The 13,483-nt window shown below is 53.8% G+C and overlaps 1 protein-coding gene across 1 annotated transcript in view; it reads right to left on the bottom strand.

The window, feature by feature from the left end:
• Positions 1–11,481, bottom strand: part of Ncf4 (neutrophil cytosolic factor 4) — a 17,313-nt gene extending 5,832 nt beyond the window's left edge. The window contains exons 1-8 of the mRNA XM_021183907.2: positions 11,425–11,481; positions 11,213–11,246; positions 6,083–6,167; positions 5,536–5,689; positions 3,106–3,176; positions 1,543–1,670; positions 950–1,007; positions 431–529 (exon numbers count right to left, since the gene is read on the bottom strand). Coding sequence (XP_021039566.1) covers positions 431–529; positions 950–1,007; positions 1,543–1,670; positions 3,106–3,176; positions 5,536–5,689; positions 6,083–6,167; positions 11,213–11,244 — 627 coding nt within the window. The 5' untranslated portion in view covers positions 11,245–11,246; positions 11,425–11,481. The remainder of the gene's footprint in view (positions 1–430; positions 530–949; positions 1,008–1,542; positions 1,671–3,105; positions 3,177–5,535; positions 5,690–6,082; positions 6,168–11,212; positions 11,247–11,424) is intronic.
• Between the last annotated feature and the right edge of the window lie 2,002 nt (positions 11,482–13,483).

The following is a 13,483-nucleotide window of genomic DNA, read 5'->3' as shown; positions in this document are numbered from 1 at the left end:
CATCTTCACCTCCATCCTCACCCCCATCTTCACCCACATCCTCACCCCCATCTTCACCTCCATCCTCACCCCCATCTTCATCTCCATCCTCACCTTCATCCTCACCCCATCCTTACCACCATCCTCCACCCTTACCCCATCATCAACCCCAGTCTTGCTCCCATCATTAACTCCAGTCTTACTTCCATCCTCACCTCCACCTTCATTGCCACCTTCACCTCCATTCTCATCACTAACTTTACATCCAACCTCTCTCCACCTTCATCTCCACTTCCACCTCCACCTCAGCCCTTCCTCCAATCTCATCTCCATCTGACCTCCACCCTCACCTCCAATTCCACTTCCACCCCGTCATCCATGTTCTCTGACATCACCCTCCTTCTCGCCTCTAGTTAGTCTTCCTGACTCTGACCCCCTCTCCCCAGCTCACCTCCAGCCAGTCTTTGTTGATCTTACTGAGAAGGAAGATCACATCTCCAGCTTTGAAACTTAGCTCCAGTTTGCTGTTCCCAGTGAAGTCAAACAAGGCCTGAGGAGAGGGACAGCATTGCTGAGACGGAGAGAACGCTGAGTCTTTGAAGGGCTTGACCACTGTGGTGTCCCTCTCTGCAGGTAAGGAAACTGGGGGTTTGGAAGGGTGCTGATACAGCCCCTCTGTTTGCGGAGGACTTCGATTAAAACCCTACTCTCCCCAACTACAGAGTGGGTGGTCCTTTCAGAGCAGGTAGGGTTCACATTTGGAAGGGGGGAATCCAAACTCTGTGCCTAGCTTGCCCTGCTCCCCCGCCTCGCTGTCCTCCCTATGGGTTACAGCCCTCCTGCATCCATCCCACTGCTCTTTGCCATGGCATTTCATGCTGTGCACCCAACACCATCGAAAGTGCACAGTGGCACACAGCAGGAGGGCGCCACAGTTGGGGCGGATGAGGTCTAGCCTGTGTGTGGGTACCTCTGCTCTTGGAGCTTCCATGCGGTCCATGATGGCCCCTTGTGAAGACACACCCTTGCTATGGAAAGAAAATGGGGTATCAGCTTTGTGGGTCCCCAGAGAGGCAGGGAGAGAAAGATTATGTGCAGCCACCAGTCATGGTTGGTTTCTCCTGCCGCTAGCCCTTCGTCTTGTATTCTCACCACTGCCCCAAGTGAGGTTGCTCTCCCACAGAAGACCCAAAGGGAGAGCTTGAAGAAGGAATGGGGATCATGGCTCAGCGCCCCTAAGTCTCCACCAGTCCTCAACTTGGCTCTCAGAGCCAAACTCTCCTGCGAAGCCGGAATTCAGACGCTGCCCTCTTAGGTGCTTTGGCGGAGGTGAGGGCTCAAGATTCCTGCCTGCTTTTCCTTGGCTTCTTAAAGAAGTGGCTCGAACGGAAACGAGCGCCAGTTCACTACTTTGGTGCCTCAAGGCCTGCCTGGTTCATTTTTCTGAGAGGGACAGGGTGAGAAGGGAGCACTGGAGTCTTTGGAATAAGAAGCAACAGCGACCCCTGGAGGCTAGAGATTGGACTCCGTCGCCGGATCAGAAGTGCAGCGATGGCCACCTACATTTTGCGCGTGCGCGGTCGGAGCCTGCGGAGTGCCTGGGGCACCTGTTCGGCATCGTATGCAGACTGATAGAAGAAGATCCTGACGTCGGGGTCCATCAGCACGCAGACCGGCAGGCTCAGGAGGTTCTGTGTGAGGAGGGACAGGTGGGCAGTCGACGAAAAGATCTAGACAGCCCTGTCAACACACCACCCCGTCTACCATCTCTGCTAATGCATTCTCAGCTGATAATAAAAAACAAAAACGTTACTAGTCCTCATTGAAGGACTAGTAACTAGTGTCTCCTTGAAGGAGACAATTCCCAAGCTTTGCTCCTGGCCCAGCGTGAGCGGGTAGTGGGGAGGGGAGGGATGCTGGCTTGAGAGGTCATCTGAAATCACCTAAAGGTCTCCAGAGATCGATTAAGGAGGCTGATTACACCAGAAACCTGTAAGCTAGGATCAAAGAGGGAAAAGGATCTGCACAGAGCCACACAGCTTAGTAACACAGCTGGGGCATCCAGAGACACTGGAGGTGCTCATATCAGGGCTCATGTAGCCCAGACTGGTCTCAAACTTGCTATGTAACCAGGAATGACTGGGAACTTCTGATCATCTTGCCTCTACCTCCTAAGTGTTGGGATTATAGCCACCATGTCTATTTTATTTGATACAGGGGAACAAACCCAGGACTTCTCAAATGCTAGGCAAGCACTCTACCAAATGAATCATAAGGAGAGACAGTGCTTGGATGGGGTGGGGGTGGGGGCAGATCTGAGAAGTGATTGGGACAGGGCAGGGGAGGTGGGGAGGGCTTGCAGGACAAAGCACATTTCTCTCTCTGCCCACGTGTACACAGTGTGACTAAGGCATGAGGACATGGAGCAGTGGGGACTGGCGTGGCTACCAATTCAGCCCCACAGGGCTCAGGTACCCTGGAGCGCTGAGGCCACTGTACAGGAGCTACAGTTCCAGAAGCATCCAGATTTCTGTGGGAAATCCCTCAGGATTACAACCTAGAAGCAGGTTCACAGCTCTAAAACCCCCTTCCCTTCATTTTCTCAATAGAGCCCAGCTCCATTCATTGAGAGCTGAGAGCCGGGGAGGGTTGGGACTGTTCGTCTCATAACAGAAGGAAGCTGAAATTTCCTGAGAGAGGATTGCTTACTCGCTCCAAAGAACCCATCCAAACAAAAGTCTCCAGAGCCAGAGCTCTCCAGCTGTAAAGGACCTCTGGACAGCCAGGAAGGCTTTCCAGCAGGCCGTGGCTTGGATGCTTCTGTTGACAGGGTGCTCACTGCCTTGTAAGGGTCTCCCCTGGGCCTCAGGTGCTCTGGGGCAGGCACTGCATTCCAGAGCTCAGTACAAATATTCCTTGAGCTTGGTGCACTCAAGGATTTGTCAACCGTGACTTTTGTGACCCAGCTCCTTGATCCTGACTGCATACCTTGCTTCTCTCTCCAGCCAGGCCTTTCAGGATTGAAGAGGGGACCACGGGGGGCTCAAGGAAATGTCAGTTTTCAAACTCATGCCCCACGGTAATACCCTGCCCACTCAAACACCAAGGGGATGTGGCAGCAGGTACCTTCATGTAGGCATTGAGGGCCGGGATCCTAGTCTCAGCGATCTCTTGTTTTGCACCCATGTAGACTTTGGCTGAAAAGAGAAAAGTTGCCCAGAGCCTGGACCATACGGTGCCTACTCTTCAGCTGCCCCACCAATCAGTGCTCCTCCCCAGTGCTCCTCCCCAGCTCAGGGCTCCTCCCCAATGCTCCTCCCCAGCTCAGGACTCCTCCTGCCTTCTGTCATGGTACCAAGTGTCACCGAGATACTTTCCAACCGCATCTTCCCATCACTAGAAGGCAGAAGGAGTTCTCAATGTCATGCCTGCTCCTACACACAAAGGTAGGAGGTACACACACACTCATATGTATGCATGCACACACATACATGCTCAGCACAACACACACACACACTCTATGTATCCATGCAAAGATCAGATATACATAAGCCCATGCACATGCACCCTTATTCACATAGACACATGAATACACACTCATATGCATGCACACAAATGCATACACAAGAACTTATATATACATGCTCACATATGTGCACACACATATATATGCACAGATACACCTGCAGTCTAGGACATGTATATATATGCACTCACACACACATATAGTATACCAACATACACATATATGCAAATACACATGTAAGACCTATGTGTGCATGTATACACACTCATGCATATATATACATATGTATATGTATATACACAAATGCACACAGATGCAACATGCTTTAACACACAAACATGCGTACACTTGCATAAAACAGATGCACGCTCTGAACTCAGGACCTCTTGCCTGCCTGGATCACAGTGATCTCCCAGCTTCAGGCTTGGATAACACTCAGGTCACCATAGGAGCTTTTGAGCATCCCACTAGATAGGGCTCTCCAGAAAAGCTACATTGGCATCCTGGAGGTAGGAGGGCTCTGTAAGGTTCCTTTCAGCAGGCTACCATAGTTAGAACCATGAGCTCCAAGCCCCACTCACACTTCAGAGAACTAAGAATCTGCTCTGAGGATGAACGAGCCATGCCTCTAACTCGTAGCCGAGTGCTCTGGGAAAGAGGAAGCAGGTGATGTCCAACCAAATGATGAAGGTCCGCCAGGAGCCTTAGGCAGACACTTAGAGGAGCTGCCACCCAGAGGCCCCTGTGCAACAGGGCAGGAAGGGTGGGCACTGGTGATGCTAGGAGGGTGGTATATAAAGGTCGGGGCTACCCAGGAGCCACACACCAAAACGAGACAAAGTCACAGGCACCAGTTGTTCAGAGTGAGACGATGAGACAGGCAAGGATGGGGGAGAGTCCCATCCCAAGGTGAGCAGGAGAGCAGAGCCTGCAGCAAGAAAGGTGGACGGGACTCAGGAAGGCTGGCGGGGAACCAGAGGTGGAGGAGGCCTAATGGGGGAAGAGACTTGGGCACAAGGGGGAGCCCTCAGCTTCTGGACATCAGATCAGAGCCACAGGTCTCTGTCCTGGGGGAAGTGTCAGGGCTGGAAGGTGAGACCCTGAGACTGCAGAAGAGTCTCTGTCTAGGAAGGAGAGCAGGATCTTTGGGGACTCAGGGACAGGAGGCTCAGAACAGAGGCTCCCCACAGGGATGCTTGGTTATCGCTCATCAGACAGGGTGTGATGAGGGACCTCTGCACATGCTCCAGAGGGGAGCGGTGCGTCAAGGAAAATGACTAGAGCTCAGAGAAAGGGTGTAGGAAAGGGAGGAGGGGGATAGAGGTGTCTCCTCCTCACCACTCAGAAGTGGGGGGAGTAGGAGGTATGAGGTCCTTTGCCGCTCAGCTCAGTGTCCTTTTTAGAGATGGATGAAGAGAATGTGTTTGGGGGACAGCGCACCCACAGAAAGTGGGCTGGAAGAAGGGAAGATGGTCAGGCCTCTGAGGCTTAGGGAAGATGTGATATGATAGAGTCAGGAGCATCTCCAAGGACTTTCTTGGGCAAGCTAGGAGGGGGTGGCATGGGAGATTTGGGACGAGGGGCATATGGGAAGGAGGTGGGGGACAGGGGTGGGGTTAGAAGCTATGCGTGGCTCCCTGCTTCCCCAAGGGCCAGAGAGGGAGAGCTGCAGTGATCTGTTGAGGCTGAGGCTGTGTGGCTGGAGAGCCACCCTTATGGGTGGCTGAGAGAGACAGGAAAGACCAGAACCCAGGTTCTGAGTGCTCCCAGCCCAGGATCCCTTGGTAGCAATGGCTGTGGCTATACTGTGTTCCCAGAGGTAGGTCAAGGGTTATGACGCAGAAACTGTAGCAGTGAAGGTACCCTGAAGACAGAGTGGTGGCAGGCAGAGGGCTGCTAGGGGGCACTGGCAGCCTATGGCTACAAGAGGGGCACCAGCCAAATGCATAGTTTGTAAAGAGGGTTGAAATAACATGCTGCTGAGCTGGAAGGTGAGGCCAGGGTCAAGGCCAGCTCTGAGTGCAGCCTACCTGGCAATGTGGGCAGGCTGCAGGTGAAAGGGCTGTTCTTGCTCTCTGGCCCAAACCGCTCCTCCAGCTTGCTCTGCAGGGCGTAGAACTGGCGATATCGACGATAGATGAGATACTTGGACCCTCCTTTTGTTTTGACCTCAATGACAAAAACCTGAGGAGGAGAGAGGCTGGGGGAGGGGAGCTAGAATGGGATAGGGGGGATACCGGGAGGCTGGGTGTCTTTATAAGGTAGGAGAGCTGAGAGGTGGACAGGTCTGGAAGGTGGAGAGGGTTGGGGGGCTGGGGAGGGACTGGGAGGTAGGGACACTGGGAGATGAGCACTGTATGAGGTCAGAGGTCACAGAGAGGGACAGGCTTTCTCAAGCCCTGCAGTGTACTGAGTGGTGTAAGCCTTCAATGTGGTGTCCCATGCTTTTGGATGTGTTCAGAAGCACCCCTGAATTCTATCCAGCAAGTGTCAGCAACCACCCAGTCCAGAGAAACCACTGTTAAGGTGGAAGATTGGAGGTTCGAGGTCAAGGGAACAGGGATTGCTGACTCTTACAAAGTGGCTGGTGAAGCCCCTCTTCTCCTCGATGTCAGCGATGTTGGCTGAGACGGCCACATCATCTGGAAGCTGCTCAAAGTCGCTGTAGGAGGCCAGAGGGAGGGGATTGGTTACCACGTTGCCTGTTCTGGACACAGCCAGCTGATGGAGGCCTGCACACCCCATTCTGAACACTGTCCACGCCTGGCACCTCGCTGAAGCTGGGAACCCCGGGATGTCAGGGCACACACAGGTCAAGCCCTGAGAATGAGGGGTGCGGAGCTGGAATTGGTGTCATCAGCCGGCTTTAGTCCAAGCTACCCAAGAGCTTGCCAGGTCCTGGTGCCCATTTCGTGCCAGCCTTGTGCCAGGCTCTGTGTCACAGGATGAAGCGTGTGCTGGGACGCCTGCAGGGGTTGGTATGGGTGTCCCCTACAACCCACAGTTAATGGGCATTACCACTGGGGAGTGTTGTGGACCTCTAGGTAGGGAGCCTCATGGGAGGTCCTTGGGTCCCCAGGGATTGCCTTGAAGGGGACTAAGAGACCATGTTCTTCTCCAGCTCCTCTGCTTGCATCTGGTTTACTCTGCCATGCACGCCTGCTTCACTTCACTGCCATCTCTAGAGTCTCAGGAAAAAGGGGTTGCCTTGCTTTTAGGCGGGATCCGTGGAACCCTGGGCCTAAATAAACCTTTTTACTTCATATATTAATTGACTCCAGTATTTTGTCATAGTACCATGAGGCTGATAGACAGAGAGCAGCCCACATCCCCCAGCCAAGAGATCGGTTGGTTGACTATGCCCAAGTAAGGAAAGGCCTCAGAAAGGTGGATTTTGAGCTCTTGGTGGGTCAACTGGAATTCACTGGAAGCTAGGAAGGTTTTTCCAGGCAGTGGAAATGGCTCGTGCTAAGGTTCTGAGCCCTGAGGAAGAGCTTAGATTTGCTGAGAGCCTGATGGGTCTTAAGGTTCATATGAGGGTCTTGAGATCAAGGAACTAGGTGGTTCAAGGAGATCACCACAGGTGGCCAGCCATGAAGGAGAGGCAGAGACTTAACGAGACAGCTCCATGAGAGGCTCAACAAGGGCTAGCTATGTGACTAGCTCTGGTCAATGAGATGGAGTTGGGGTGGCATCTGGATCCACAGCCACAGTTGCACCCATGAGGCAAAAACATGATGCAGAATGAAAAATTCTGCAGGGCTGGCTTTGAGCCTCCTGAGCTATGGAATGAGTTGCAGTCTTCCTCTGGACATTTACTGTGAAAAAGAACAACTGGTCATCATTTAAGCCAAGACCAGACCCACCTTTCCCTGCAGCCTAATGCATTTCCAAGGGATACATGACCAAGGTAAATGGCAGCCGAGCTGGACTGAAAGAAAGAGCCATGACAAGAGTGATGCCTGTTTCTGACCAGCACAGGAAGAGGCAGGGCTGCTCAGGCCTCACTAAGGTGAAATGTCTCTGGGTAGGCATCCAGCAGGAGGTTGGTGTGCAGGTGTAGAGATGGCAGGGTGGGACTGATGTGTGGTTAAAGTGAGAGCCACCTGCCTGTGGCTTATGGCTGTGGCTAAGACTTAAGACCCTTAAGTGAACTGGAGAGGGTTGAGAAGGGCAAGCAGAGAAAGAGGAAGCCGGCCACCAGCACAGCCAAGGTCAACCGTCTGTCACTTGTGTACAGACCAGGAAGCAGGAAGTGGGTGTAGCCAGGCATAGGTGGCACATATCTGTGATCTCAGAAATTAGGAGGCTGAGGAGAGGGAGTCAGGATGGAATGAGGAGTTCTAGGTCAGCCCAGGCTGCAAAGTGAGAACCTGTTTCAAAAGAGGAAGCAGAGATAGAGGAGGAGGGCGAGGAGGAGGAGGAGGAGAAAGAAGAGGAGGAGGAAGAAGAGGAGGAGGAAGAAGAGGAGAAAGAGGAGGAGGAGAAAGAGGAGGAAAAGGAGGAGGAGGAAGAGAGGGGGAAGAGGAGAAGAATAGAATTCCAATGAAGATGAGATGGAAGAGAGAGGGGAGAGAGGAGAAAAGGATAAGGAGGGGGAGGAGAAGGAAGGGGGAAGGAGGGTGAGATAGAGGAAGGAGAAGGGAACATGGAAATGGAGGAAGAGGAAAAGGAGGGTGAGGAGGAGGAGTTGAAGAAGTGATTGGGTTCTTCTAGCAGTGCCTGAGAGACAGGTAGGACTTGTCTCACACCTCACAAAGTATGGGGTCCCCAGGAGCCCGCACACCCTGCACAGGGTCCATGCTGGTTCCCTGGTCCCCTGGGACCTGGTCTGGCCCAGGATGGTGTATCTGGATTCAGAAGTCACCAGGCAGTGACTGGGGAAGTCAGCAGACCAGCAGGGGCTGTCCCCCAGGCTGGGGCACCTCTGTGGTCACTGGGGCCTTCCCACTCGCTTTTCAACATGTCCCATGAGGACATCCTCTGGAAGAGTGGCCTCACCCACTTCCCCCAGAGGCTGGGGTGGGGCAGGAGGGAACTGGAAAGGAAAAAATAGCCGTGGGCCATTCTGGAAGTTTGGGTAACACTAATGGCTGAGAGTGCTCACAGCACACCAGGAACTGGGCACCTACTCCTTAGAGATAGAGCCACCCTGGGGTAGGGTGGATGATGAGGCACCGAGAGGTTATGGAGCTTGCCCGGGTGAGGTGAGTGGGATTCGAGACAAATAAGCTGAGAGACCTTGGATGAAGCCCAGCACTGGGCCTGTTCCCGCATTCTGCAGCCTGGAGCACAGAACAGACGCTACTTAGCATCACAGGGTCCTGCTCTCTGCTTCTTGTACTCCATAGCTCTGAGGAGTGCGGAAATTGAATACCCAAGAAGTAAGCCCTCTGTTTCATCACGGGCCAAGGACTTTCCATGGGTGACCCTCATCACAGTCTTCAAGACACCAACAGTGGAGCAGAAGACAGTTGGTGGGGGTGGGGAGGTTAGGATTGCCATGGGAAAGTAGGGTTCCCTACAGCCAAGGGTAAGGAAAGCACAGAGAGCCGGCTATGGCAGCAGGGAGGTCCTATCAGGCAGGAGAGGGAGTGGACAGCACAAAGACCCCCTGGAAATCATATAAGAGGGACAATTTCAAGAAACTTCAGGAAGGTAGGCATGGTCAGAGGCAGGACAGGAGACAAAGCAAGGGAAAACAGGCCAGAAGCAGACAGATCTCACACAAGGGGCCTTCCTGCCTCATGGAATAACAGCAACCTCTCTCTGGGGTAGAAGAAACCAGAAGTGTCTGGGCAGCGCTAGTGTCAGAAGACAAACTAGGCCAGACAGGGCCAGATAATACCCTGGACTAGGACCAGAATTCACTCAGCTCCCTGTCAGAAGAAACCTTGTGGGGCCTCTCCCCATCCTCCGGCTCCTCCCACCCCTCTCTGAAGATGGAGACAACCATCAAATCCCTGCCACCCCATAAGAGCACATTGCATCCCCTAAGCACCCAGAGCGGCGCCAGGCGCCTAGAAGCTCCTCAGCGGCTACTTCCACTTGTCCCAGTGTGAGCCGTCTGCAGCTGAGCTGCCAAGGAGGCCGTGGTGTGGGGAGAGGGAAGGGGACTTTCGAAGATAGCTGTCCCCCTCGGATCCCACACGGGTTTTGTTGGGTGGATACCGGGCTCCGTGCACACGGGAGCTACACATGGAGGTCCGCTTGGGGACCTGATCTAGGTGAGTCCTGAAAACTGCAGGTGTGTGGTACCTCAATCACAGTGGGAGCTGGACTGACATGTGGCCATGAGAGCTAAACTCTGCAGCTGCCCTCGAAGAGACACTAGATGTGATATCTCCTCGTCTGTATCTCTGCCGGACTGGTTTTCAAAGAGGACGCTGGAGATACTGGGTCCGATGGCCCTAGGACCTAGGCTCATGGTCCCATCAGGGGCAGAAGAGGAGAACCACCCCCCCCCTTCAGAGGGCGGGGGAACAGCTGTGGAAAGGGCAGAGTGGGCGGAGGAAACACTGAGCCCTGATAGTCCTTACAGGCACCATCTGAACTCTGCACCCCAAGAAACAAGAAGGGACCCAAGCCTCAAGTGGCTACAGTTTCTAGAAGATTCAAGTTTGCATGTCTGTCAGTCTCCTAGGAGAACTTGGGGGTGAGAAAGGCTGGAGTCATATTATGCAGCTTTACTTAGCACCCCAGTGACACTCTCTATAGCTATGGAAGGAAGGCCATCTGACCCAGACAAGCCTCCTCTGACCTTTGACCTACAGGAATCCCGTCCCTTTTTCCAGATCCCATGAGTGCTTTGCTCACACCTGGGTCTTATCAGTCAGACCTGTTCTGGTGACCCTCAAGCAGTCCACATGGACACTTGGTTTCCTAACGTTGCTTTCTGCTTGATCCAGGGGCCGGTTCTGTCATTTGGGTCTCCACATGCAGATGGGAACACAGGGCTGGCTCCATAAGAGACACTGAGCAAGGGCTGACTGAATGAGGTGGCCAGGCTTGGGGCCATCAGGTCTCTTTGTCCCTACCTGCATAATGTCAGCGTTGTCCAAGATAGATCTGGGTCATTTTTGAGCTCTAGCAGATGTATTGAGCTCTCAGTGTGTCCCAGGGCTGTTCAGCCTCCCAGAGACACAACTGTGATCCAAAAAACTAAAACACCCTCAGAGCACGCAGAGCAGAAACCCGGCCCCCAACATTGTGCCAAGCGTCTAAGACCTCTACAGGACAAGGAAGTGGAGTGAGGGGTCAGACGGCAGAGCCTGGGCTATCTGAACCCAAAGACAGGAAACGCAGAGGCCCGTTTCAGTCTGAAGGGCAGATGGAAGAGCCGCTCCTGATTGCGGTGTGGAACCAGGAACCCAGAACCCAAGCCTAGCACCCAGGACACCTCTGCTCCCAGGTTCTGCAGCCCACTCACCCTGTGGCCCTTGGCCACATCCAAGCCACTCCCCATTCTGAGCCTTAGGCTTCTCACTGGTGCATAACGCTGCTGACCTACTAAGTCAAGGTTCTAGAAACATCTGCTGGAGCCTGCAGCTCTTGCAGTATCATTCAGCAAGACCTTCAAATTTGACTCTGTGCTGATCCACTGATATCAGGTGACAGGAGGGACAGCCTCTTACCTCCCCATACTCACCCCCCAGGCCTATTGGGATCATTGAGAAAGCCTGGCAGGGAATAGAGGTACACTCTCACCTCTCTGATCGCAGCTGCTGGGCCAGGGCCATGGCTGTGGGTAGTCAGGAAAGCAGATGGATGGGGGCCTTGCCCAACCAGATCCAGGCTGAGTTCACCTCTCACTTCCTCCTATGTGCATCTGAGAGCTTCCTGAAGCTTGGGGTGTCCCTGGGGGCAGCCTTTGAGGAGGTCCCTCCCTGCCCAGCTTCTCGGGACCCTCCCTGAAGTACCTCCTTCAGGCTTTGAGCTGCCTGGCCCCCACACGTCTTCTCAGCCACTTCCCAGCTGCACAGCAGTTGAGGAAGTGTCACCCTTGGGTGCTGGGCTTGCGTGAGGCCACTGGCTTTGGGGATTTCCTCAGTGCCTGTCTCTGGTGCTGAGCTCCACCCACCATAGAGCAGTTTTAGCCCTGGGTCCATCAAGGACACTTGTGGACTTCCTCCTCAGGCTTCTTTCTGAATCCAAGCATCCAAGACCTGCCATTCCTAAGGTCTGGCAGAAATAGTGCTTTTTCCAGGAAGCTCTCCTGGTTCCCCTCCCTCTTATACTAGGAAGTCATTGTTTTATGCCCCATCTGGGGCTCTGAGCTCTGAGATACCACATTCAGCTCTCCCAGTGCTTCCATCCACACATCCTTACAATCTGCCTCCACCTCCCTACTCGGCTCTCAGAAAAGCCCCAAGCCCCCACTGCTGGCTTCAGAATCCCCAAGGCCCCGTGGGCTGCCTGCTCTCCCAATCTCTCTTCCCTCATTGCTACCACATTCCCAAGGCTCCTCTCCTATCTCCTGTAGGTCTCAGCTCGGAAGCTGCCCTCTAAGAAAGAAACCTGTCCTCACCAGACCTCCCTGCCACTCTCCGGGCTTTTCCTGCGGCAAGCTCTCACCAGCGGGGTTCCCCATCCCAGTGTGTTCCAAATGTGTGTTTGTGTGTTAGGCTTCTTCCAGGCCAGCACTACGCTTCGGACACCCATATTATGTGAGCAGAAGGAGGAAGTTTTTCGTCAGCTCCTTCTAATGCTTGATTCTGTAGGGAGCTCTCCAAAGCCTACAGTGAGGATGGGCCCAGCAGCCCAGAGAATGTCCCTGTCCCTACTTTACTTCCTGCCTCCCACCCCCCAGCTCCACTTGACAGTATGCTAAGATAGAAGGAGAGATGGCAGCCTGCCCAGCCTGCCCAAATCAGGCTCCTATCTCCCCAACTTGGGAATGTGGCTGTGGGGACAGGGCCTTCCCCGAGGAATCTGGAGGCACCTATGTTTCTCACCTTGAATAGGGCTGGACTGGAAGCAGTCTCAGACTCCTCAGGATCTGGCTCCAAGAATAGAGAATGTTTTAGGATCCTTACTTTAAAATGTCCCCCTCCATCCTGTCACCCTCAAGGGATCTTCTGGCCCTGATCCAGCCCAGAGAGGATGAACCTAGAGCTACCAGGACAGAGTCTGCCCAGTGAGAACTGCCCTCCCCGTGGCCAGGCAGGGCATGGGCTGCTGGGGAGACAGAAATGAGGATGAAGAAAGTCACAGGAGGGGACAGGAAAGTGGAAGAGGGACACTCCACCAGTGACTGCATGTTCATCAAGGCCTTTGCACTGCACAGATAGATCAGGGTGGCAGAGGAATGTAGAATGGATGGTCTGACCTACTCCCAGCACACAGAAGTACCGCAGTTCACAGAGTTAGCTCTTTTAAGCATACAAATCCCTGCTCAAGACAAGGAAAGGTGATCTGCGGGGTCTAAGACGAGCAGGAATTATACCCATGACTGAGGATGGAGACTGATACCCAGGCCTAGGGAACGGCAAACACATGTGTTACTAAAGATGAAGCTCCAGTGACTGGCCAGAGACCAGATGCAGGTCACATGTCCCACTGCTGGCAGGAAGTCCACCCTGAGCTCTCATGTGAAGCTGGATATCACAGCAAACACCGAAGAGGGTTTCTCAGCCATTGGCTGGGTGCCCGAGGAAGCGAAGGAAGTTCTCCAGCCACAGGTAGACAGAGGGAGCTAACGCCAGGGTCAGAGCCTCGAGCCTGAAGCCCCCACTGGTGTGAAATCCAGAGAAAAGCTGGCTCTGAACTGTGCTGAGGAAGCGGTTCGGAGTCAGCACTACGCAAAACTGCAAATCCAGGCGCCTTGGACTTCAGAAGAATTCACACCTGAGGAGCTAGACATGATTCAGAGGCTCTGGCTGGGCCTCGGGGCTCAGGCGTCCCAGCTTTTGGAGGAAACAACCAGGGGAGCAGGGAGGGGTGCAGTAGAAGAGGGGGGGTCTGTGAGCACAGAGGTAC

Source organism: Mus caroli, chromosome 15, assembly GCF_900094665.2.
Source record: "Mus caroli chromosome 15, CAROLI_EIJ_v1.1, whole genome shotgun sequence".
Classification (NCBI taxonomy): domain Eukaryota; kingdom Metazoa; phylum Chordata; class Mammalia; order Rodentia; family Muridae; genus Mus; species Mus caroli.
The sequence above is the reverse complement of the archived record's forward strand: the minus strand, read 5'-3'. Positions and strand labels throughout refer to the sequence as shown.